The 24,774-nt window shown below is 53.1% G+C and overlaps 4 protein-coding genes across 6 annotated transcripts; 2 read left to right on the top strand and 2 right to left on the bottom strand.

The window, feature by feature from the left end:
• Positions 1-319: 319 nt before the first annotated feature.
• Positions 320-3,228, bottom strand: CDCA3 (cell division cycle associated 3). Of its 2 annotated transcripts, XM_010590843.3 has the most exons (6): positions 2,307-3,228; positions 1,931-2,106; positions 1,550-1,679; positions 1,024-1,242; positions 779-885; positions 320-678 (listed from the first exon to the last, which is right to left on the bottom strand). In XM_010590843.3, exons 2-6 carry the CDS (start codon positions 2,048-2,050, stop codon positions 523-525), a joined length of 732 nt encoding a protein of 243 aa, XP_010589145.1. In that variant the 5' UTR covers positions 2,051-2,106; positions 2,307-3,228; the 3' UTR covers positions 320-522. The 2 variants fall into 2 exon arrangements, with proteins under 2 accessions (XP_010589145.1, XP_064140757.1); XM_064284687.1 differs by lacking the exon at positions 779-885 and having other exon boundaries at positions 571-678.
• On the top strand, positions 3,145-16,463 carry USP5 (ubiquitin specific peptidase 5). 2 transcript variants are annotated; one of them, XM_003410653.4, is made up of 20 exons: positions 3,145-3,344; positions 6,155-6,280; positions 6,847-6,913; positions 7,110-7,243; positions 7,392-7,537; positions 7,803-7,987; positions 8,420-8,514; positions 9,235-9,428; positions 10,194-10,265; positions 10,592-10,679; positions 10,821-10,946; positions 11,442-11,595; positions 11,923-12,097; positions 12,708-12,796; positions 13,409-13,600; positions 14,094-14,237; positions 14,318-14,463; positions 14,682-14,835; positions 15,139-15,223; positions 15,816-16,463. In XM_003410653.4, exons 1-20 carry the CDS (start codon positions 3,234-3,236, stop codon positions 15,907-15,909), a joined length of 2,577 nt encoding a protein of 858 aa, XP_003410701.2. In that variant the 5' UTR covers positions 3,145-3,233; the 3' UTR covers positions 15,910-16,463. The 2 variants fall into 2 exon arrangements, with proteins under 2 accessions (XP_003410701.2, XP_003410702.2); XM_003410654.4 differs by having other exon boundaries at positions 3,147-3,344; positions 13,409-13,531.
• Positions 16,224-23,472, bottom strand: SPSB2 (splA/ryanodine receptor domain and SOCS box containing 2). Its single transcript, XM_064284686.1, has 3 exons — positions 23,362-23,472; positions 22,338-23,080; positions 16,224-21,366 (listed from the first exon to the last, which is right to left on the bottom strand). Exons 2-3 carry the CDS (start codon positions 22,999-23,001, stop codon positions 21,239-21,241), a joined length of 792 nt encoding a protein of 263 aa, XP_064140756.1. The 5' UTR covers positions 23,002-23,080; positions 23,362-23,472; the 3' UTR covers positions 16,224-21,238.
• Positions 17,454-20,839, top strand: TPI1 (triosephosphate isomerase 1). Its single transcript, XM_064284685.1, has 7 exons — positions 17,454-17,696; positions 18,876-18,999; positions 19,114-19,198; positions 19,273-19,405; positions 19,699-19,784; positions 20,036-20,123; positions 20,247-20,839. The coding sequence occupies exons 1-7, from the start codon at positions 17,471-17,473 to the stop codon at positions 20,363-20,365; spliced, it is 861 nt and encodes a 286-aa protein (XP_064140755.1). The 5' UTR covers positions 17,454-17,470; the 3' UTR covers positions 20,366-20,839.
• Positions 23,473-24,774: the final 1,302 nt, after the last annotated feature.

The following is a 24,774-nucleotide window of genomic DNA, read 5'->3' as shown; positions in this document are numbered from 1 at the left end:
GACGAGGAATAGCTTTTGGGGGAAAATCATAAATTCAATTTTAGAAAAACTGACTTTGTAGTGCTTATGGCTCGATGGATAAAGGTCAGGGTTAGAGAGACCTGGAAGTTACCAGAATATAGGTGATAGCTAAAGCCATAGATGCGAACACCTGGAGAGAGCAAAAGGAAAGGGCCAAGGATAGAACCCTGGGGGACAGAAGGGTTTAAGAGAAGAAACGTAAGCCAGGCTTGGAGTTATCAGTGGGGGAACACGTGCTCTTCAGGCTGCTATTCGACATACAGAAGACCCAGCACCAGGTTTAGGTATAACATTTAAAAACATTTTAAATCACTTCCTTTAATATACAAGAAAACACGCAAGACACAAAAAAGCCCAATCGAATTCTCAGTCTCAGAGTTGGTAGTTTAGGGGGAGTCGAAGACAACAAGCCATTTCTCAGTACCCCAGGGAAAGGTAGGGTGAGAGGACACAGGACATCATCAGGTCCCAGGCAATCCCAGTGATGGGGCCAAGCAGAGCCTAGTTCTCAACCAAGGGAAAGTGCTGATTTTCCTTGTCATGGTCTTGGCCTTGCTCCCACGCCCGTCCTCCAGTTTTCAGAAGTCGTCCAGTTCCCAGGATGGCCCCTTCTTTTAGTTCCCTAACATTTTCACTCAGGGGAGAAGGCCGCTTACCCTGAAAAAAGCAGTGTGTGAGTGGGAAGATTCAGGAAAAAGGGCCTCCCATCCTCTGTGTTGGATTTCCTAGTCACCACTCTCACTCTCTCTCCCTTTACCTGTCGTGGTGTCAGGGTTCCAGGGGAGTTGTCATCCTGCAGGATGGTGAGGGGGGACCTCCCTAGTACCTTGCCATTTGGCTTCCATCTATTATTACGCTTAGAACCTAGGGTGGGGAAGGAGTTAAAGCAAGGACCCCAAATTAGAGGCTTCCAGTTTATTCCTCCCACACTCATCCTTGGACATTAGCCCAGGCATATTCTCCTAATTTCTCTTCCCTACACCTTGCCCTTAGATTCTGTACCTGAAGATCGGGGTGTCTCAGGGTCTCTCAAGGGCTTGTCTGAGCCCTGGCTGGCCACAGGGGTTTCTGTGGGCTGTCCCGCTTCCTCCTTGGAAAACACCTGTTTGGAGGTGAGCTCAGTTTGGCTCAGAGATGGCATTTGGTCCTCAAGGGATAATTGGGTGCCCAGAAGCAAGTCCAATTCAGAAGACGAAGGTGTCTCCAAGGGCAGAACAGGCTCTGGGGAAAGATTTGATTTGGGGGCTTTGGTGTCAAATACTTCACTCAGCTGCTTCGCCAGTGGGCTTCGAGGTTCTAAAGCAGAGAGTGAAGTGGGAGAGTGACCCTCTGATACAAATCATTCAGCAAGGAGAAAAGGATACAAGAGCCTTGGGACTTGTGCCCAGGTGGGTGGGAGTGGAAAGAGAGAAATCAAGGTGAGAGGGAGCAAAATGTTGAGAAAAGAGTGAGGTGAGGTCAAAGCAGAAGGATGGAGTCCCCTTTGAGAATGAGTCCTAGAAGTCCACTCCCTCAGCCCAACACCTACCGCTAGTGCTGCTCTTCATAGGAGTCCGCGCAATGCCAAGGGTAGGAGAGCGGGGATCGGAGTCCTGGGTCTGACTAGGACCCTCCAGCTGTTTCCCTGATGGTAGGCTTGGTTGTGGAGAGCTTTCCACCTGTTAGGACCACAAGCTAGAACAAGTTTAGGCCCTGACTCTCCTTTCCCCAGGTTCCTAGCCTCAGGCGGATATTCCAGGCAGGAATTACCAAAGTCCTCAGACCTCCAGCCTAACCCACACAGATTGAGAATGTGGAAAACAAAGCCTCAAAATAGGAATGGTAGACAGCATGAGGGCTCTCTCAGAGCCAAGTGGGGCTGAGGCCCAAGAATTCAGTTTCTCTGCTCCCCCACCCCTGCCCAGAGTACCTGGATGGGAGTGCGCAAGATGCCGGCACTAGGTGAACGAGGGTCAGCCACTCGAGCCAGATGCTTGTTGTGCGGCGGGGGCCGCGCAGGAGTGGCTGGGACGCTCTTGGCCAAGCCCATCTTTACCAGGAGAAGTAGGGTGGGGCAGGGCCCGGCCCGAGGCGAGGAAGGGGTGCCTGCGAGAAGCGACTCAGGTCTCAGTCCTCACCGCGAGCATGTCCACCTTTGACCCCAGATCACCCGATCTTCCCAGTTTCCAGCTGAGGAACCTCCCGGCTGCTGTGCCAGAGGCCTCTGCGGGGATACAGACTGGTGCAGCTGACAAGACGGCGCATCCTTGACCTCCCGGGACTTCTAGTTTATTCAAACCACTTACCGGGCCCCGATGCCACCCTTGGGTCCACAAGCGCTTGAGTCTTAACTCCCGAAGCTGAGTTTCAAACCTCCCGCCACGCCCCCTACCTTGACCCTATTGGCTGAGCCGACGTGGGCTCCCATAGGCCCGCTCTACGAAGGTAGGTATTGGGCTGGGAGGACGTCTATCAGGAAGACACTGCGGCCAATGGGCAGAGGATTGACTTGCTCAGGGTGACGCCTCCTTGATAACGGGATTTTCGTTCACTTTGGGGCTGCGAGCGGTTCAGCCCGAGACTTTGAGTCTTAGCTTTTGAAACTTCCAGTTTCAAAGACAAATGATTTTATTAACAAAAAAAATTATGAGTTATTACGCCATTATGTACCAAACCAGTTGGAAATGGAGTAAAGATGGTTTCTCCCGAGGCGAGACGGAGAGTAATCGTTACCGGTAGAAGTTATCAATCGCTCGACACTAACCCTCTCAAACTCCACCTCACTGGGTAGCCCTTTTTCAAATACTAAGAAGACAGGTGCCCTAATACTTTCTGATCGGCCAAGTCCCTAGAAAAGTTTCTGGGCTGATTGGTTTAAACATCCGTCAGTTTCTACTCTTCAATAAAAGGCACGCGAAGGGACCGAGGAGTCTCAGAATCCGACCAGGCACATGTCGGGGGGCCCGCCTGGCTGCTCTACATGCGCACGTGCCTTGGAGGAGTGGGATTGGTTCTTCCGACTATCAATTGTGTTAGAAACCCTTCTCATTAGCTTTAGTCGAGAGTAGGGCAGAGGGCGGAGCAGTAGCGGATAGGCTCCGCCCAACTGCCATTCTCGCGCATCTTCCCTTTAGCGCATGCACCTAACGAGTAGTGCTTATTGGACGGGAAGAGTAGGGGGTGGGTGACTAGGGCGGTGGAAGCCGCTGTGTGGAAGAGCTGCTGCCGGTGTCATGGCGGAGCTGAGTGAGGAGGCGCTGCTGTCAGTGTTACCGACGATCCGGGTTCCTAAGGCTGGAGACCGGGTCCACAAAGACGAGTGCGCCTTCTCCTTCGACACGCCGGTAAGGCCATTCCCCACGCCCGCAGCGAGCACGACTTCCTTCCATCGCCCTGGTCATTCTGCCGGGGCCTGCAAGGTTTCAGCTACCGCCTCCCTGCGGTGCACCATGGGACTTGTAGTCTCCCACCCTCCTCTCTGCCGTTGTTTTTCATTAGCTGGGGCCGTCGTGCGACTACCGCCCCCGGAAGCTACCGCGCTCGCCAAAATCGCTCCCTGCCTGTGGAGCATTGTGGGGACTGTAGTCGCTCACACCCATCTTTGCCATTGTAAGCTAGGGGAGCAACCCGACCGTCGGACTACAGCCCCCGAAAGACCCCTTGCGCAAGCCTGGGAGTTGGCCGTGCCTGTCGCGCATGGCTCTCCGGGTTTTGTAGTCTCGTGTGGGAGGGATGGGGGGCGACCCCCCACTGTTCTGGCCCGGGTTGCGGGGCGGGGGCGGAGGGTAGCAGGGACTGCTGTTCTTGGGTGGCTAGTAGTCTGGAAAGGGTATGAAGCAGGCTAGTTCTGAGGAAGACCGAGTTAGGGAACCTCCACCCATGGTTAATATGGACAGGGGGCGGGAGGTGGGTCATTGGTGATAATGAGGGAGGAAACAGTAGAGCAGAGCTTTCGTCGTTTAGCCTTTGAGGTGAACTATGATCGCAGCCCCCTCCCTTTTTCCCTCCCATCACAGAGAAAAGAGGGAACCTCTTTTAAGGTATTCCCAGAGAGATGATTTCTTTCGTGGTGGATGCTGAGGAGTCTTACCCATCTGGGCTCCCACTCTTGACAAAACCGCCACCCACACCGTACTTCACGTTTTGGATGCTCCACCCGGTGCCTCCCTTCCTGCAGTTCTGCCTTCCTGTGTCACCCTCAAGCAAAGACAGGCCTCTAGCCAGGCCAGAGCCTGAAAAGAGAGGGCAGCAGTCTGGTTGGGATCCGCCCCTCTCACCACCCCTCCCCTCAAGCCACTTCTGGGCCCTGCCCAGGGTGTTCAGCCAGACCAGCTCATGGCTGGAAAACTGCAAGTCAGAGTGGAAAGGCTTCACTAATGCAACACCAGTGCTGAGTATAGCAATCTAAGGCCAAGTTCAGGATCACCACTGTGATTTGTGGTTTGCTTAATTTGCTAGGCTTTGATCTGGGCCTCAGACAATGTGCTGCTTCTCTGAAGTCTAGCTTTGGCAGAGGTAAAAGGACTTCTCAGAGCAGAGCTCCAGGGTTCCCAATCCTTGGTGAAATCAGCATCTTTTAGTTCCAACAGAGGAGTTTAATTACTGCAGAGCTCCCACATTCCTCCCAGCTTATCAGATGCATGAATTGGTGAAGCACCATCTTCCTCAGAAGAGAAAGGATTTTCTTAATTCTCAGCATATGATAGAAGTCAGTCAATCCCTCTTTATGTTTCTATTCACTGCTGTCTCTCTCCTTAGTGACTGCTTTGAATAATCCAAAAGAGGTTTTTGTAATCTTCTGACACTTTCCTTCTCTCATCCGAAGTCAAGAGGTCTCCAGTGTGACCTAGTTGCTTTATTAACCAGCTCCTGGCATATTTTATTATCTTCAAATTGGGCTTATGGTGGAAAGAGCTTAGGTGACTTACCTAGTGGTGGGAAATGATCTATTTGTTTATGAACATTGCAGTCCACACTGTTCTAGAGAGTGGTACAGAACAATCTATGGGACCAAGAATTGCCTTAGACAGTGTCCTATTTTTAATATCACAGCAGAGAATTTTTTCAAGGCCACTGAGGCTTTTATTCCAGGAAGAAGACGCCTGTTGTTATTCAAAGCCTTAGATCTGAGGGAAGACTCTCTTATTGTCTCCAATTTCCTCCTCCAGTTTATCTATCACTCTATTTACAAAGGCTCTTGTGAACTTTTTGAGCCTTGGGGGAAGCCCACCCTCCCTCCTCAGCTGTGATTCAGGGTGGGCGCTCATCTTACCCTGTATTCTTCCTGGGTTGTACATGTTCTAGCTCTTTCAGCAAGTGTTGTGAGATTGTTCTAGAAAGGGGATGGCTTTTGAGGTTAGAGGTAGATGGGACTTCAGTGGGGATCAAAATTATGGGTCAGAGGGGATGGGAGGGAGCAGGATGGTGACTGGAGAATGCTGGACTTGATGCCCTTGCCAGACTGGGTCTAGGTTTAGCTGTGAGCCCCAAATAAGGCATTGGCCCCCTGGAGCCTGGCATCAGCAGGAGAGGAGGGAGAAGACTCACAGGGTGGGCCAGTTTGACCACCTAGTAGAATGTGGTAAAGAAAATGTCTGGACTTGCTGGGGAGCTCAGGGGTTAGGCGTCCCATTCAGGTGCTACAATCTGCTCCTCCTGATCATTAAGAGCGATTAGTGTTTGTGTTAGGTGTCCATGGTTTGGGTTCAGTGTTTGACATGCAGATCTTTCCTCTCCCAAGAAAGGACCTTTTCCCTCTGAATGTAATCTCTGCCATTGGAAGTCCACGTACTTGATCCTCGTTTACCTTCTGGATCTCTTGGCCCCAGATAAGGAGGGAGGGAAGGGAGTTCTCTGCAATCCCTTGGAGGGCTCCAATGCCCAAAGAAGGAGCAGAAGGAAGGTGAAAGGTGACTGATAAGTGTTACTCAGCCCCTTGGTATCCTTATTGGTTCTTATCAAAGTCTTAAGAGTATATGGGGGAGAATCTTAGCCAGGTGGGTCCAAAGGGATTAAATAACTTACGAGGGGCCACACAGTGTTAGAGAACAGAGCCTTCCTTCTCGGAAGCTAGGAGTTTCTGACTCCAGGTCTTTGGTTTTCCTACTTGGCCAGACTTCATCCTGTGTTTCGTCCCCTGCCTCTTGCCCTGCAGGAGTCTGAGGGCGGCCTCTACATCTGCATGAACACGTTCTTGGGCTTTGGGAAACAGTATGTGGAGAGGCACTACAACAAGACGGGCCAGCGTGTCTACCTGCACCTGCGACGGACCCGGCGCCCGGTAGGGGCAAAGACTGGGGCTACTACAGCAGACATACTCCACAAGGCACCCATTTTGAACCTCTGTTCCATTCTGACCTGTTGTCCTCAATTTCCCCGTTTTGTTTTTGTCATTAAAACTCAGTTCAGATGGACAAATTTGGGAATGAATAATGGAGCCCTGTGGTGCAGTGGATAAGAGCTCGGCTGCTAACCAAAAGGTTGGCAGTTCAAATCACCAGGCGCTCCTGGGAAACCGTACGGGGCAGTTCTACTCTGTCCTGTAGGGTCGCTATGAGTTGGAATCGACCCAGTGGCAACAGGTACTAGTGAGGGTTATGGTTGAACAACATGATGAACATAGTTAATGTCACTGAACTGTACGTGTCAAGACTGTTGAAATGACAAACTGTTTATCACATGCACATGCGCGCGCGCGCACACACACACACACACACACTCTCTCAGTTCAGATATTTTTTAGCTGCATCCTCTTCCCAGATTAACCCACCCCACCTTTCCTCCCAATTTTTCCCTTCCCTGGTATCCGGCACCCATGGGTGATCCTGCTCTCCTGCCTCATTGCAGAAAGAGGAGGATACCACTACAGGAACTGGAGACCCCCCGCGTAAGAAGCCCACCCGGCTGGCTATTGGTGAGCACCAGTGAAGTTTTATTCTTCTCCTTGAGCTGGTCTTTCCTACTCTCAAAGGCACTAGGAAAACCCCCCAAAATGGGCCTGATCTCTGGTCCTAGGGCTCTGGAGGGGACAAAGGGAGGTGCTATTTCACAGAAGGGACATTTAGCTATGCTGGTTGCCCTACTCTTCCTCTTCCTCCCTATCCCAACAGGTATGGAAGGCGGGTTTGACCTCACTGAAGAGAAGTTTGAATACGACGAGGACGTGAAGATCATCATTTTGCCAGATTACCTGGAGATTGCCCGGGATGGGTTGGGAGGACTGCCTGACATTGTTAGAGATCGGGTATGAATACCTTCACGCCCTACCGAAGATTCTAGGGCAAGTGGGGCTGGACTAGTGATGTCTTGGGCAAGCACTGACAGAGCTGAAGAGCAAGGGGGAGAGGGCTATGTGGGGCTGGGTCCTGTCTCTGACCCTCTGCTTCCCCCAGGTAACCAGTGCAGTGGAGGCCCTACTGTCGGCTGACTCTGCCTCCCGCAAGCAGGAGGTGCAGGCCTGGGATGGGGAAGTGCGGCAGGTATCTAAGCATGCCTTCAACCTCAAGCAGCTGGACAACCCTGCTCGAATCCCTCCCTGGTGAGGCCTGGCCCTTCCACCTTGGGGCACAACTCTCAGGGAAGAGGCAAAGAGGCCACCCTTCTCAGGGGTCTGGTGGGAGAGAGGGCAGGGAGTAGGACAGGGAGGGAGCCTTGCGGGGAGGAGAGCAAAGCAGGAGCACATCAGGAGGAGAGGAGACGGGAGGGATCTTGAGACTGGTGGAGGGCTTGCAGAGGCCCCTTTCTCTACTACCCCTGTATACCCCCAACCTACATTTCAGCTAACTCTCTTCTCCCTGGGTCAGTGGCTGGAAGTGCTCCAAGTGTGACATGAGAGAGAACCTGTGGCTCAACCTGACAGATGGCTCCATCCTCTGCGGCCGTCGCTACTTCGATGGCAGCGGGGGCAACAACCACGCTGTGGAACACTACAGGGAGACGGGCTACCCGCTGGCTGTCAAGCTGGGCACCATCACACCTGATGGAGCTGGTATGACCTTCCCTTCCTTCCCCCACCACCCTCACATGTACGTGTTTTCATTTTTTGTAATTTTGTATGACATACTCAACACATGAACATACTCTCTTGATAAAAGATAAGACTGAGTCATCAATTAACCTCCCAGTCCTTGTCCTCTTCCTAGAGGTAACTACCATTGTCTGTTTAGTTATCTTTCCAGACCCATCTTTACCTTAGTCCTTTACCGAACAGAATCACAATTAATTCAGCTGTCACCCTGTTTCATCCCAACTTCTCTGACAGCCAACACCAGAAGGGCTTGCGACCTCACTGATATTCAGGAGAGTTACCCTTACAGGCTAGCTCTGTCCCACTGAGGTCCTTTCAGGGCAGGAAGTTGGATTGGTGACCAGAATAGTCCTGAGCCACTGTCTCTGATAGTGTTCCTGCCCCCTGCCTTAGATGTGTACTCATACGATGAGGATGACATGGTCCTGGACCCCAACCTGGCTGAACACCTGTCGCACTTTGGCATCGACATGCTGCAGATGCAGAAGGTGAGAGCCCTGCTGCTTCAAACTCTAATCCCTGCCCCTGTGAGGCTCTGTTTCCTTGCCTGAGACCAAGGGTAGGGTTTTGAAGAGAGCTACCACAATTAATCCAGTTGCCAAGGTATGTGGGTTTCCTTTGAAAAACTTTCTAGAATCATTTATTCATTCAGTGAATACTTACTGAGTATCTACTATGTGTCAGTCACTGAGTAAATAAGACAGGTGTGGTCCTGGCTTTCATAGACTTATATTCTGGAGGGAAAGGTAGACACTAATCACATACACAAACAAGTGAATAATCACAAACTGATGGGTGCTGTGCAAGAGAGGTAGAGGGTGCTAAAGTAGTTTATAGCAGGAGGACCTGGCCTAGTTGAGGGCATCAGGGAAGTTCCCCTGAGAAGGTGTTGTTTGAGTGGGGATCTAAAGGCTGAGCAGGAGTAACTTCAGGATGGGAAGAGCACTTCCAGTAGAGGAGAAGGGGCCCATCTCACTCATTTCATTCCCTCATTCAAGCAGAGGTTAACAGGCCTGATGGCTAACGGGCCTCTGAGAGGATTGCCTGTGGCCTGGAGTGGATGATATCTAAAGCGCCTCCCATGTTTGAGTGCATAATTCAACAAATTCTAGGGTCCAGCTGGGTGTCATACTAGACCTGTGAGAGGTCAATGTAAAAAATGCAGGGCCGAATGTCTTGCCCAGTCTAAAGCGCCCCTTCCTGTGCAGACAGACAAGACGATGACTGAGTTGGAGATAGATATGAACCAGCGGATTGGCGAATGGGAGCTGATCCAGGAGTCAGGTGTGCCCCTTAAGCCCCTGTTTGGGCCTGGCTACACAGGCATCCGGAACCTGGGTAACAGCTGCTACCTCAACTCCGTGGTCCAGGTGCTCTTCAGCATCCCCGACTTCCAGAGAAAGTGAGTGGTGCCTTCTCCCCTCTATGGCCCCTTGGCTGTGAACCCCTAACCCCTTCAGCTTTTCTCCCGGTTGCCAGCCTCTGGGCACCCTCCTCCTCCAGCTGCCCTCGATACCTTTGCATTTTATCCCAGTCTCAGAATAGTTTCTGTTACACTATGGCTGGCATGCTGTGAGGGGGTAAGTATATAACTATCACCACCACCCAAACACCCACAAATCCCACTGATAGAACAGAACACCAAATCCCAGGGCTCTCCATGCCTCCTGTCTGGCTCAAGGGTTAGCAGGTGGTCATTATTTTAAGCCAGTGACGTCAGATGAACATCTAACATAGACATGTAGCATTTGAGGAGAGGGAGGGTTTGGGACACTAAGATAGAAGAAAAGCAGATTCTTAGCATAAACGAGTTTACTGTCTAATTGGGAAGGATCTGACATATGTGAAAACTCAGAATGTGTTAACAAGTTCTGTTCAATAGAATATGAACTCTGTTCATCCTAATCCCAGGCTGCCTTTTCCCTTCCCCTGGCTCTGTCTTGCGGAGGAGGCAGGGAAAGAACACCTCAGAATATACTGCACGCTGGCGTAGTTGAGAAAGGGAGAGGGAGCGGGCTGCTGGAGAGATATGGGCTCCCAGGTTCAACCATCAGTAACTCCTTACTTTGGGGAAAGCCTGTTCTCTGAGTTAGTAGACCGTTGTTCCCTTCTCTTTTCCTCTGAGCCCAGGCCAAAGCCACTCCATTTATCTTTCCTTGGTTCTTAGGTATGTGGATAAGCTGGAGAGGATCTTCCAGAACGCCCCAACGGACCCTACCCAGGACTTCAGCACCCAGGTGTAGGTAGCCAGGCCCTCCAGACGAAGGCTGTTGAGAGCCTTACTCACAGCCGGTGTGTGCACTCCCTTCTCTGTGGCCGCCTGGAGGTGGGCAGCAGTTTGGCCTATGGCCACATATAAGCTTTTGGATGACTGCCTTCTGGGCATGTTTTCTGCCTTGAGCTGGGTTTCTGTGGAATGAAAGGTTTTTCACACTTGGAGAGTTGTCTACGGTCAGCCATGAGCAGGAGTTGTGGGGCCGGGGGAGCAGCGCCAAGGAGATATAGACAGATGTCAGAGGATCATTAGTTAACTGGAGCTAAATGTTCTCTTGGTTTTTACCACAGGGCCAAGCTGGGCCATGGCCTTCTCTCTGGAGAGTATTCCAAGCCAGCGCTGGAGTCAGGTGATGGGGAGCAGGTGCCAGAACAGAAAGTGAGTCTGGGACTCTATTCCTTTCGGGCTCTGGAATTATGGGGAAACTGAGGTCTGGAAGTATAAAACATACCGGATTGTCTAAAGAAGGCCTCAGAGAGCCTCTAAATTCAGCTGAGTCCCTGCCCTGGTTCTGCCTAGGAAGTTCAGGATGGCATTGCCCCTCGGATGTTCAAAGCCCTCATTGGCAAGGGCCACCCTGAGTTCTCCACCAACCGGCAGCAGGATGCCCAGGAGTTTTTCCTTCACCTTATCAACATGGTGGAGGTAAGGGCAAAAGGGAGAATTGCTTCACAATCCTTCTATCCATCTTCACTTCCCTCCATTCTCCCTCCTGCCCATTCTTTCCTGTCAGCCCCAACCCAGTCCCACCCTTGTCCCCAGACGATCTACATGCACTGAGCCTGCCCTGTGAGTAGCATTTGCACCTGAGGAGAATAGTCAGGGCAAGCAGTGATCCTCACACTTGATGAGCTTGCAGCCTAATTAAGATAAACCAAAGAAGATGATGTGAGAATGCTTATTGCTTATAAAGAAAAATACAAGCACATTTCAGTAGCACAGCACTCTGATGGAACCAGAATTGGGGAGGGGATGGTAAATTAGACTAATTGAAGTAATTCTGTTCTACTCTTGCATTCCCATGCCCCTTAGTGGCAGTCTCCATTTCACTCCTCTCTCTCCCTGACCCTCAATGAACCTGCTAGCCCCCAATTCTGTACCTGGCTACTCAGAATTCCCCACCCTGCCTGTTTTCTGTAGAGGAATTGCCGGAGCTCTGAAAACCCTAATGAAGTGTTCCGCTTCTTGGTGGAGGAAAAGATCAAGTGCCTGGCCACAGAGAAGGTTAAGTACACCCAACGAGTTGACTACATCATGCAGCTGCCTGTGCCCATGGATGCAGCCCTGAACAAAGGTAGGTCGCTCTCAGCAAGACCTTAAGGCAGTTGAATGCATGGTCTATGAAAAGCGCTTGGGCACATTATGGGAGCAGAGCCTAGCCTCACGGACCAGCCTATGGTATGCCCTGTTTCTTGGGCCATTGGGGGTGGGTAGGATTAACCTTGCCCACATCTTGTTAGCAATGCTGTGTGGACAAAGAGAGGCAAGATCATAAACAGATACGTATCTAGTGGGCTTTGGGAGCGTAAAGGAGCTGAAATAGTCATGGACATAGAACCAGCAGGGCGAGATTAAGTCCGGAAGGGTATAGCACCCTCTGAAGGATCAACTCTATCACCAGAGGAGCTTCTGGAGTATGAAGAGAAGAAGCGGCAAGCTGAGGAGGAGAAGCTGCCACTGCCAGAACTGGTCCGGGCTCAGGTGCCCTTCAACTCCTGCCTAGAGGCCTACGGGGCGCCTGAGCAGGTGGATGACTTCTGGAGCACAGCCCTACAGGCCAAATCAGTAGCTATCAAGTAAGTCCCATTAGTTTGGGCCTACGTCAGGGTAATCCCAAAAGATACTGCGTGTCTTTCCCATTCTTGCATTCCTTTGTGGTTAGAATCTCGGGGTTGAATCAGTTGGGGCTGGTAATTTGGCCATGAGGGAACCAAGAGGCCCTCATAGGAAGACATGGGTGACTGCTACACCCGTTACCTTGTCCTGTTCCTACATGCCCTCTTCTCGCATGGTACAGGGTCTGCTTTCTAATGCCGCCTCTCTTTACTTCCTCCCTCAGTTATGGCAGAGCACACAGGCACTTAGGATAGACAGAATTTGGATTTCCAGCAAACGGCCTTACTTTTGGCCTAGCCCTATCATGGGCACAGGATTGAGATGTGAAAGAGTACGTTGGTCTGAAGGGAATTTGGCCATCCACCCCTTTACTACTGGCAACAAAACAGCCATCCTTTAGGGTTCTGCTGCTCCTGTCTGCAGAGGTGCTGAGGCCTGCCCAGGGAAGAGTGTGGAGTATCTTCTGGCTGTTAGGTCTTCTGCCCATGAGAGTCGGAGCCCCAGGGTTGGGGTGTCAGGAGAGGAGAACCTTGGGATTCTCTGGGTACCAGGACATTCTCTCTTCCCTAGGACCACACGATTTGCCTCATTCCCTGACTACCTGGTCATCCAGATCAAGAAGTTCACCTTCGGCTTAGACTGGGTGCCCAAGAAACTGGGTATGGTGGCTGGGATGAGGGAGGTTAAGCAGATAATGCTAGAACCAGAAGGGGCCTCAACACATGCAAACCAGTGTTTCTCAGACTTTCCTCTGAAAGTGGAAGAGTTATCTTAGATGTTTCGAAATATGTTTGAAAAACACTTGACTAAAAATGTTAAAAGATTTACAAACAATTTCCCTAATTTTAGTTTCATAACTGGTAAAATGTTTTCATTTTGAGAATCTTGAACAATTAATTCTCATTGCTCTCACAGACCTCTGATGACTGTAAGAGCTATTTGAGAACTATTGATTAAACTTCATTTTCTAGATAAGGAAGTTGAGATCCACAGAAGTATAAAAGGACTCAGTTGTACAAGTTGGAGGTCCCATTCCTTGTCTGTAGCTCATTGTGGTAGATCTAGGACTAGAATCCAGGTCTTGACTCCCAGGCTCACTGTTATTTTTACTACATTAGGACTCCTTTAAGATTGGTCCTGTTCTTAGTAGCTCCTTGTTACAGAGCAGTTTCAAGATGAGAGGCAAGGGCTTGAGATCCCCGAAAGTGATTTTTCAGAGAGGGCCTCAGGGAGCTGCTGAGGCGACCCCTTTCCTGCCATTCCCATTGCAGATGTGTCTATTGAGATGCCGGAGGAGCTAGACATCTCCCAGTTGAGGGGTACAGGGCTGCAGCCTGGAGAGGAGGAGCTGCCTGACATTGCCCCACCCCTGGTCACTCCGGATGAGCCCAAAGGTAGCCTTGGTTTCTATGGCAACGAAGACGAAGACTCCTTCTGCTCCCCTCACTTCTCCTCTCCAACATGTTAGTGACTCTTCCTGCCTGTCTTTCTCCATGCTGATGGGGGGCTTCTCTGCCTTGCCTCCCCCCTGACCCTGTCCTTCGTGTTTCTCCTGTCTTCCCTTCAAATTTCCTCCGTCCTCTTTTGATGGACCTGGGGACTGACTAGAGCACTCCCAGCCACATTCTGCATGTGGATGGCAGTAGCACTGGCTAATTGCTTCAACCCTGTTACCTCTTTGGATGGGGGTGGGGAGTATCATGTTCCAGAAACAGGGCCATTCCATGAGAATGGACAGAGAAGGGGATAAATGGAACCTGTAACCTCAGTTCTGTGCATTTAGGATACGGGACCTACATTATGTTGTGGGGTCACTTTAGGATAAAATTGAGGAATATGCATGGAATGGGTGGTTGGAAAAGGGCTGGCGGGTGCACTGTGGAAAGGAGGAGGGGCAGCTGGTGCCCCATGGAGTTGGGTCACTGTTCACATAATTCCCATCCTCCCTCCCCACAGCACCCATGTTGGATGAATCGGTCATCATCCAGCTGGTGGAGATGGGCTTCCCTATGGATGCCTGCCGCAAAGCTGTCTACTACACCGGCAACAGTGGGGCTGAGGCTGCCATGAACTGGGTCATGTCACACATGGATGATCCAGGTAGGCAGGGTGGGGCAGCAGGACAGGGCAGGGCCACCATCCTTCCCCCAAACACACTTCAACCCTTCACATTCTGACAGATTTTGCAAACCCCCTCATCCTGCCTGGCTCCAGCGGACCTGGTTCCACAAGTGCAGCAGCCGACCCCCCACCAGATGACTGTGTGACCACCATTGTCTCCATGGGCTTCTCCCAGGACCAAGCCCTGAAAGCTTTGCGGGCCACGGTATGGGCTGCCCCAGCTAAGGACTTGGGGCCTATGGGGGAGGAAAGGGGTAGGAATGAAATTCTATCCTTTGCGATTAAGACCAAGCACAATGGGAATAGTATGGCCAATGCTGGGGCTCCACCCTTACGTGGCTCTGATGAAGGAGCTGAGCTTTCACTGGTGGTTTTCTTGCCCCAGAACTTGTTTAGAAAAGTAACAGTTCCTTCCTCTCCAAGAACAACAGTTTAGAACGGGCTGTGGACTGGATCTTCAGTCACATCGATGACCTGGATGCTGAAGCTGCCATGGACATCTCAGAGGGCCGCTCAGCTGCTGACTCCATATCTGAGTCTGTGCCTGTGGGACCTAAAGTCCGGGATGGTCTTGGAAGTGAGTGTCCCTGGAAAACAGGACAGAACTGAGAGAATCTAGCTAATCCGCTACTCCAGATCTCTCATTCGAAGGCAGCTCTACTTTCCTCAAGGGTCAGAGGCGTCAGAAGCTACCTTCCATTAATGTGACTTTTTGAGGGTGGGATTCTAGGAGGCTGAGATAGCCTTTTGGTCCAGTACATGTTCCACATTCCCTGAAACTCATGTCCTCACTTTGAGCTGCTAGATCAATCTTTGGACTGGTGCTCAAGGATTTCTTGCCCATTTTCTTCTCTGCCCTCTTATCTCTCCTTTTTCCTAGAGTATCAGCTCTTTGCCTTCATTAGTCACATGGGCACCTCTACCATGTGTGGTCACTACGTCTGCCACATCAAGAAGGAGGGCAGGTGAGGGGCTGGCAGTGTGCATTTTGAATGGGAAGTGGTGGTGGGAATGAGTAGGGGCACTCTGGAAGAAATTCTTAGTATATTTGCGATAGGGGCACAAATACACCAGAGATTGGAAGAACGCCTTACAACAGGGAACAGCAAACTATATATAGCCCAAGGGCTGAACCTAGCCACCTGCTTTTGTAAATAAAGTTTTATTGGAATATAGCCACACTTAGTAATTATGTATTGTCTATGGCTGTTTTCGTGCTGCAGCAGGAAAGTTGAGTCACTGTTGTAAGACTGGATGACCTGCAAAACCTAAAATATTTACTATCTAGCCTTTACCAAAAAGTTTGCCAACCCCTACAGGAATGGGTAGGGGGTGATTGTAAAGATACTGAAGGATCTCAAGACACAGAGGAGGAGAAATGACCCTTGTGGAATTGGGACGCTCCCTTCAGAGAGATAGCGAGTGGACTGTAGGTTTGGGGACCCAGGCAGACAATGTTCGGAGCCTTTCCCCCAGAATCAACTCTAGGGCTGTGTCTTAGGGATTAATTAAGTTGATGCAAATTGGGATGTCCATCCTTTTCTTTCCCTTCCCCAGATGGGTGATCTACAATGACCAGAAAGTGTGTGCCTCTGAGAAGCCACCCAAGGACCTGGGCTACATCTACTTCTACCAGAGAGTGGCCAGCTAAGAGGCCCCTCCTCACCCCTCACCACTGGGGGCAGGGGACAAACCACCTGGCATGAGGGATAGGGGCTGAGGGATGGGCCTCAGCCCCCCTGCTCTATACCCTGTTTCTTTTTGTCCCCAGCAGCAGGGAAGAAGCTGGAGGCCATAGGAGAATGGCCAAACAGAGGGAAGGGGGCACTCTATAGACTTTGGGGATTAAGTGGGAAGGGGAAGGGAGGGGCCAGCTGCCTGTCTGTAAGAGACTTCGTTGCTTCCCCTGCCCCTTGAATCCACAGTGCTCTGCTTCTCTGTGTAATCTCACCCAGCCCCCTGGTGTGTGTGTGTCAGAGGGGGGGGTCTTATTTGTGTGTGTGCGTGGGTGTAGCTTTGTGCATCCTCTTCCAGGGGAGGGAGCATCTGTGCCTCCCCTCCCCCGTTGTGTTTGCTCTATGTGTGGTTGGGCAAGGAGGGGTATGAGGGAAATGGGGACCTCCCTTCACCCTCCTGCCTCAGTCTTTTCCTCGTCCTTTCTGAAAATGCCAAAATACACGATGTGAATAAAAATACAATGGCTAACTTGTGTCCTGTTTGATACCTTGGGAAGGACTTCTGTTCCCTGGAACTAGTGGGAGGGCCAGTTTCAGAAAGCTCCCAGCCCCTTTGCCCTTCCTCTGTCTCCTCCATAGGCAATTTTCTCTTTAATTTTCACTAGTCCTAGAGCTCTTGGAAAATTGGGTGTGAAAGGGGGACAGATCAGGGGTGGTCCCTGGAGCAGAAAAGCGGTGGAGGCAGGAGCAGAAAGGAGCTGACCACTAGTTGGGCCTGTCAGATCAAGAAAGTGGAGTGACCTAAATACAGAGCACAGAGCAAGGAAAGGTGGGGGTGAAGAGCCCTTCTTCCTCCTAGCAGTCATAGGAGGGGCTGAGTGGATATTTCCCAAATGTCCCTAGTGGCTGGGGGGCACTCAGTCTGGGCTCTCGGCCCTTCAGTGTCTTGTGAGGCCTTGACCAGCTGGAGTAAAGAGTGGGATATCCCGGAGAAGGGGCTGCAGGTTTCTGATCTGCCTCTCTGGGCTGCAGAGTGACTAATGTGGGCTGTCCTTCCACCTCTGAACCTTATTTGCCCAGCAACTGTGGGGCTACACATCTCCCTGGGCAGGTCAAGGGTGCCTACTCTTCAGCCAGGGACGTAGCTTTGATATGGGAAGGGGTACTCTTTCCCTGAGCTGGAGCCATGCCCCTCAGAGCTCAGCCCTAGAGAGCAATTTGGCTTAAGGCTAAGCGGTGGGAATGGTCTGGCCTGCCAGCCAGCTCCATTTAGAGCCTTCTCTGGCCCTCTGGGGAGCTGTAGTCATGAGGTCTGGGTGCCCCTGAGCGCAGGGGCTCACAGTTCTTGCCTTTCCTTTATTGCCAGGCAATTGAGGCTACTAAAGCTACCAAGTCCCCAACGCTCCTAGAACGTTGCTACAAGAAAGGGGGAACGTCAGAACCTTGCAACAGCGGGCGGCCCGCAGGCGGGCGGGGGCTTGCAGGCGGCAGGAGGGGCCAGGGGGAAGGACTTCCAGGCAGGGGGCCGGGCTAACTATGGCTGAGGACGAGGAGAAGGCGGGGTTCTGCCTCACCGCGCTCTATATAAGCGGGCAGTGGCAGCGGCTGCGCCGTGGTACTGACCTTCAGTGTCTCGACTCTAGCGCAATGGCGCCCTCCAGGAAGTTCTTCGTGGGGGGGAACTGGAAGATGAACGGGCGGAAGAAGGGCCTGGGGGAACTCATCACCACTCTGAACGCGGCCAAGGTGCCGGCCGATACTGGTAGGCCCTCACCAGGGAGAGGCCGGGGCCGGGAAGGGGGGACGGGCGTGGCACTGCCCTCGCTCGAGCTCCCTGAGACGGGTGTCCGAGCGGACCTGGATGCCCGGCCGGGGTATAAGGGCCGTTGAGTGTCAGGGCATCGATCCTACATCGTGGTGGCCTCGCAGCAGCATTCGCGGGGGTGTGTCGAAGGGGAAAGGCGGGGCTCCATTTAATGGTGCCCTCAGACTCTGGGGCGGGAAAGGATTTAGGTCACCGGGAGGAAGATGGCCCCAGGGCGCCGACTAGGGCTGCACCAGCCAGGAGCGTGGGGTAGAAGCGTAGCCCGAGCCCCCGAGGGCGACCGGCAGAGGCTGGCGACCTGTACGGGTGAGGAGGCCGAGCGTGCGTGCGGGCTCCCGGCTACCTGCCTCTGGGCTCCGGCTCCGTGCGCGGCCGCACGTAGCCCAAGACTCCTCCCCACGCCTGGCTGGGCGCGCCGGCCTTCCCGCCGCCAAGCTGCTTTGGGTTCCGGAGCCACCCGTTCCGATCCTTTCACTTCGGCAGCCTGAGCTGCTCCTGCCTTCCACGGCAGAGCTGAGCAGGTGCCAAACAGACTGAGACATTTGGGAGTGAGGAGCGATCCTGCGGCATTCCCCAACGTGGAAAGGGAAAAGCGCAAGGCCTTTATGAGCTAGTCAGCTGCCTGCCACCCCCCTAAATCACAGAACCACGTGCCTGATCAAAAGCGGTATTCCCTTCTGGTGTATTTTCTAAAGACCCCCAATACGAACCCCAGGAATTGGCCCCTTCTCCTTCGCTAAAAATCCTTGCCTTGCTGGGGGAGGTGGGGATGGGCTATTTTAGAAGAAAGGCGGAGTTGGCCCCCAGAGAATGCTGAGTCCGGGAGGTGCCCATGCCCAGAATAGTCCCAGGGAAACCGGAGCCACAGCTATTAAAGGAGCAAAGGGCAGGGCTAGGGTCATGGCCTTTCAGGGGCACCCGGAAGGCTTTAGGAGCTGGGTGCAGGTCCAGCCTAGGCTGGGGAGTGGACAGAGGTCATCTTGCTGGGGTGAAAAAGGGGGAAAGCAGAACTAAGGAAGAGAATGAAGGCTGAGTGCTTTGGAGCACTGGATGGGAAGTCTGGAGAATGCAGGTTTTTGGTGATCTCATCCCCATGTGCCTCCATCTCATCCACAGAGGTAGTCTGTGCACCCCCTACTGCCTACATTGACTTTGCCCGGCAGAAGCTAGATCCCAAGATTGCTGTGGCTGCGCAGAACTGCTACAAAGTGACTAATGGGGCCTTTACGGGGGAGATCAGGTGAGATGCAAGCAGGAGAGAGGTGTGTGGGGACCCTGCCCTCACTTTCTTCATTTGAGGGGAAAGCCACAGGGTGGGCTCCCTCCTGAGCCATAGCTTCCTCTCTTCCTTTAGCCCTGGGATGATCAAAGACTGTGGAGCCACCTGGGTAGTCCTGGGGCACTCAGAGAGAAGGCATATCTTTGGAGAGTCAGATGAGGTTAGTAACCAGGAGTGGAAATACGGGCTGCCTTATTCCAAGAGGGCTGTGTCACCAAGCCTGTTCTCCTACAGCTGATTGGGCAGAAAGTGGCCCATGCCCTGGCAGAGGGCCTCGGAGTAATCGCCTGCATTGGGGAGAAGCTAGATGAGAGGGAAGCTGGCATCACGGAGAAGGTCGTTTTTGAACAAACCAAGGTCATCGCAGGTATCTCTGGAGAAGGGACCTTTGAGCCTAGCGTGGGCTGCAGAGGGTGGAGTCAGATGCTCTGCAGCCTGACTTTGATCCCCATGCTGATCCAGGAAAGGAAGGGGGAGGGTGAGAGTCTTGCATCCTCCCTGACTTCTGCCCCTCCCCGACAGTACAGTTGCCACCTGGGGTTCCTGTAATAGCCACCAGGTGGCAGCAGTGGGCCACCATCATTTTTCATACCCTGGAGAGGGTGGCTGGATAGCTCCTTCGCATTCACCCACCCTCCATCTGTGATCTTTGTCCTGCAGATAATGTGACCGACTGGAGCAAGGTTGTCTTGGCCTATGAGCCTGTGTGGGCCATTGGTACTGGCAAGACTGCAACACCCCAACAGGTGACCTAGCCCAGGAGCCCTGCCATCATCCAGTCCTACCTGTTGATCTATGTACCCCTTGTGTTAAAGATGAGGAACCCTCAAGTCCAAAGCGGAAGAGTGACTGGTCCAAGGTCACCCATTCCAGGGCCTGGCTGAGATTAAAGCCCTGGTGTTCAGAGATCACACTTCCTCTCTCCACTGGTGCCCAATGTTTTTCCCCTTTGAATGGGAAGTAGAAAGGGCTTTACTTAGTCTGGCTCTTGTTCTAGGCCCAGGAAGTGCATGAAAAACTCCGGGGATGGCTCAAGTCTAATGTCTCTGATGCGGTGGCTCAAAGCACTCGCATTATTTATGGAGGTAAGTGGATTTGACCCCAGCCTGAGGTGGGGCGGGCTGACAACTAGATGGAGCCCTCAGACATGGAGTGGGGATGGGGTGTGTCCATCTCTCTCTTGATCCGTCCCTCTCACTCCTTCCCAGGTTCTGTGACCGGGGCCACCTGCAAGGAGCTGGCAAGCCAGCCTGATGTGGATGGCTTCCTGGTGGGTGGTGCGTCCCTCAAGCCGGAATTCGTGGACATCATCAATGCCAAACAATAAACCCCATCCATCTCCCCTACCCCTTCCCGCTGAGCCAGGGACTAGGCAGCCCAGAAGCCCAACAACCCCCTCCCCCTACATGCTTTTGATAGTGTCACCTGCCCCGTCTCATGGCCTAATCCAAAGTGTACCTTCCTTTACTGTTTACACCTTCCCCTGTAATGGCTGGGACCAGGCCAATCACTTCTCCACTTACTGTCATGGTTGGAAATAAACATGTCACCAAGGTGGCTTCTCATTGGCTGAGAGATGGAAGGTGTGGAGCTTGCCCATGGGTCCCCTCAGTCCCCAGTGAAGGCAGGAGAGAGAAATCTTACTTCTCTTCCCCTCTTACACTGTGAAGCCAGGGTCTGAGAGAGACCCCTGTCCTCCCCTCAGAGGCCAGGGGTGCTACCCTCTCCCATGATTCCAACGCCTGTGTGTGTTGTGTGTATCGCTGTCCCACATGTGGGGGAAATAAACATCTGGCACTAAGCCTTGTGGTTTGTCCTTCTTTGCTATACTTGTCCATACAATTTCCTCTCTTTTTGCTTTTTGAGGCAGCCACAGGACCTTATCCCTTGTGTAAAAAAAATAATACCATGAACAGGTTTCTATAACAACATATCTCTTACTATTTTTACTCAAAAAAAGTCTTGTGTACCAGGCTGCCACAGCCTTGAATAACAGCTCCCTCCCTTCCACCCCCTCTGGGTGCCTCTGGGATGGTTGAGCTCCCCAGAACGTTGGGAATGTTGGGGTAGGGGCCCAGCCTCACCTTCCCCCAGCCTCACTGGTTTTAAGTAGCTGGTCTAGGCCAGCAATGCCCGGCTTCCCATCCTCCACAGGGTGGGTGGTGGCAAGGCCTCCCTGCACTGTCTGGTAGCACAGGGGTCACTGGTAGAGCAGGTAGCGCTTCATGGCAGGGGGTAGGGGCAGAGCAGATACCTGGCCAAGACGGGTATCCCCCAGGGAGTGGCGTACACACAGGCGGCTCAGGTGGAGCAGGGAGTGTGGTTCCGCTGGGAGAGAAGGAGGGGAAGGTAAGTAGGGATGCAGCACCAGCCAGACATTTTCAAACTACAGGGCCCTGCCCAGGTTCCCTTCTGCTTTCCTGCTCTAAACTTGCTCCCACTTTGACTGAGAGGGAAACCTAAGGCACCCTAGAATTCTGCATCTGCTCTTGGGGGTAGGGCATCACAGCTAGATGTCACACATTCCCAATCAGAGCTGGTAATAAAGCTCTAGCTAAGGCCCTGAAAGCAACAGGCCAAGGTGGCTCCAACAGTGGTGGAGCTAGCCAGGCTTTGATTCCTGAGGTGCCTCGGAGCTGGGGCTGTGTAAAGGAAGGATGGTCCTCCATCCTATAGAAGCTTGCCACTGGTGATGGGAGAAGAGGCATCTAAGTTCTGCTGGAGACTGCAAACTCAGAGAAAGGCTAACTTCGATCAGTCCCAAGCCCTGGCCTCCAAGGAGGCTCCTCCCCAAGGCCTGCCTCCTCTGTGCTCCTTCCTGGTGCCCAGGGCCCCACAGCTCCATTCTGGAGGTTCTACTGAGGAAGGAAGTAGGTATGCGTCAAAGATGGGTCAGAACCCAGGTAATCTGTATACACCCTGGGTGCCTGGCCTTGCCAGCCCTCTCTTCCTTTGGAACCTGTACACCTCTCCCAACCCCATTTAACCCTTGCATCTCTTGCTCCAGGGGCTGACGTTTCCTGTAAAGTCTAATCCCTGGAGCGACTCCCTCCATTTTGAGGTTTCACCATTTACTAGCCAAGAGAACTTGAGCAAGTTGCTTTTTCAAGCCTCAGTTTTACCTCGTTGTTGTTTGGGAGGATTAAATTAAGCAACATCCCTTAGCCAAGCCTAGCGCGGAATACGGATAGGAGGCAGCCCAGATGAAGGCCCACCCTCTTGTCAGACGTTGAGCTCCTATCCCAATTCACTGCCACCTGTGACAGAACCCTCTTCCCAGCACCTGCCCCAGGCCTCACCTCTCTTTTCGCCCAGGTAGCGGATGCGAACCTGGCACTGGCCCCAGACAGCGCTTACTGCCGGATAGAGGGTCCTGCCCTTCAGTCCGCGGAAGGCTGGCCCCAAGTAGGTGCCCCCAATAGCGTAGCCCAGAGTTCCCTCCTCCATGTCCAGAACCACAAGTAGCCTCTCTGGCACCTCCAACTGTTCACCCTGAGGGCCGGCTGGATACTGGGGGGCCCCTGGCCCCTTGCTCTGATGGTACAGCTTTCCGCGCCCAAGGTCCCAGCCCCACGACTCGCTGTTGCTGCCCAGCAGCGCCGCATAGTGGTCAGCCTGCAGCGGGGCGAAGGCCGTGGCCACGCCCACCACGGCATGGGTGCCCCTCTGCTCCGGGGGCCAGCTGATCTCCCAAGCGTGCAGGCCCCTCGAGTAGCCTCGCTTACCCCGGGCCCCATCAGTGCTCTGGGCCACGGGCCGCCGCTCAAAGCACAATCCCCCTTCCTTGACCTCGATGTTCTCTGAGCAGTCCTTGGGGTTCCAGCCGTGGCGCCGTTGGGCCCCCAGGTCAGGAGCGGGCGCAGACAGCAGCTCCTCCAAGCCCTCGGGACAAGAGAGGTCAGGGTACAGGGTCTGTGGGGTAGGGGTGCTGCTGCTGCCCCCTGCCAGGGCCGACTGGCCCATGGAGGTGAGGAGTTGGGAGACTCCCCAGTCTTGCTGGGGTGTCTCTCTTCTTAAAGTTGAGCTCCAATTCGGGGCTGACCTGGAGCGGAGTTGGAAGAGAAGATGTGAACCGCGAAATCCTGGCGGGGGCGCCTCACCTCACCCAGGCACCCCATCCATTCATCCGCCCTCTTTTGGCCCCATGTTTGCCCACTGTCTGCTCCTCCTCTGCTCCCCCAGGGCTCCAAGGCCCATTCCTCACCCTGCCCTCATCCCTCATCAGATCTCGAGGCTCTCGCCAGTTCGCTCCCTTTGGGCCTCTCCATGGGCACCCCCCACCGTCCCCCTTGCCCTCCCGCATCCCGGTCATCGCCTCCGAACCTCGGTCAATTTTCCAGCCCCGTAAATAGCTGGCCCTCGGGACGAGCAGATCCGAGGGCAGCAGATGCGCGCCGGGCGCAGACAGCCGGCCGCTTCCGCCTCCAGCACCGCCCCCAGCCCGCGCCCCGCCCCTAGGCACCGCCCCCGCCCCCGGGCGGGGCCATCCGGGGGCGGTTAACCCTCTCCTCGCCGCGCCCCTCCCCGAGACACTGCACCCGCGAGGTCCCCTCCGCAGCGGTTAACACTGCGGTCGCAGCTGCGGAAGACACACTGCGCCCCGAGACCCCACCCACGCGGGTGAACCTCCGAGGCGGTTAACCCTCTGATCACCGCTCCGCGCCGCGCACCGCCCCGTGGTCCCGCCCCCGCGGGGGAGGCACACCGGGGCAGTTAACCTATCCCTTGCCTCATCGGAGTCGGCACCTTGGCGATAAAGGTTCGGAATTAACCCTTTGATGTCGTGGTCAAAGCTGGATCCCTGAGGGTCTGTTCTCTTATCTTCAAGACCTTTGAGTCACCTCCGGGCAACCAACTTCTGAGCCCCTGGGGGCGAAAGGGCATGGGCCGAGGAGGGACTTCCGTGTGTTTAACAACAATTTTTATTTCTCTGCGATTCTGCGTCACTGCTTCTGGGGTGGTCTGTTTCTGCCCCGGGTTGTGGGTTAGCCTGTGCCGTGTCTGAAGTTCTAAACTCTTATGTTTCAGGTTCTCTGAACTTCAGATGTCATCTGCTCCATGATGTTCTAGTCTTCATACTGGACGTCAATCCGTTCCTGAACTGCTGGTCTCATTTGGTGTAGTGCAGTGATTAGGAGCATGGTTTTGAATGAAGCTATGCCACTAATTAGCTGTGCGACCTTGGGGAGACTGCTAGACTTCTCTAAACCTGTTTCCTGTTTTGTAAAATGGGAAAATGATGTTGTTTACTTCATAGGGTTATTGTCGAGTTGAATAATCCATATAAAGCATTTAGCACAGACAGCCTGGTACATAATATGTACTCACTAAGTGTAACTGTCATTATCAACATTTACTGAGTTCCAACTCTATAGAGAACAGTATAGTACAGTGGTGAAGGATGCCAACTTTGGAGCCAGATCAACTGGGTGTGAATACCTAAGGGCCAGTATGCATGCAACCTTGCACAAATTACATAACCTCCCCATGGCTGTTGCCTCTGTAAAACAGAGGTAATGTTGTTGTTAGGTGCTGTCGAGTTGATTCGGACTCATAGCGAACCTGTGCACAACAGAAACACTGCCCGGTCCTGCGCCATGCCCACAATCATTATGATTGAGCCCATTGTTGCAACAACCACTGTGTCAATCCATCTCGTTGAGGGTCTTCCTTTTTTTCATTGACTCCCTATTTTGCCAAGCATGATGTCCTCCTCCAAGCACTGATCTCTCCTGA

This window comes from Loxodonta africana, chromosome 4 (assembly GCF_030014295.1).
Source record: "Loxodonta africana isolate mLoxAfr1 chromosome 4, mLoxAfr1.hap2, whole genome shotgun sequence".
NCBI lineage: Eukaryota > Metazoa > Chordata > Mammalia > Proboscidea > Elephantidae > Loxodonta > Loxodonta africana.
Note: the sequence above shows the minus strand (reverse complement) of the source record. Positions and strands in the feature narration are given on the sequence as shown.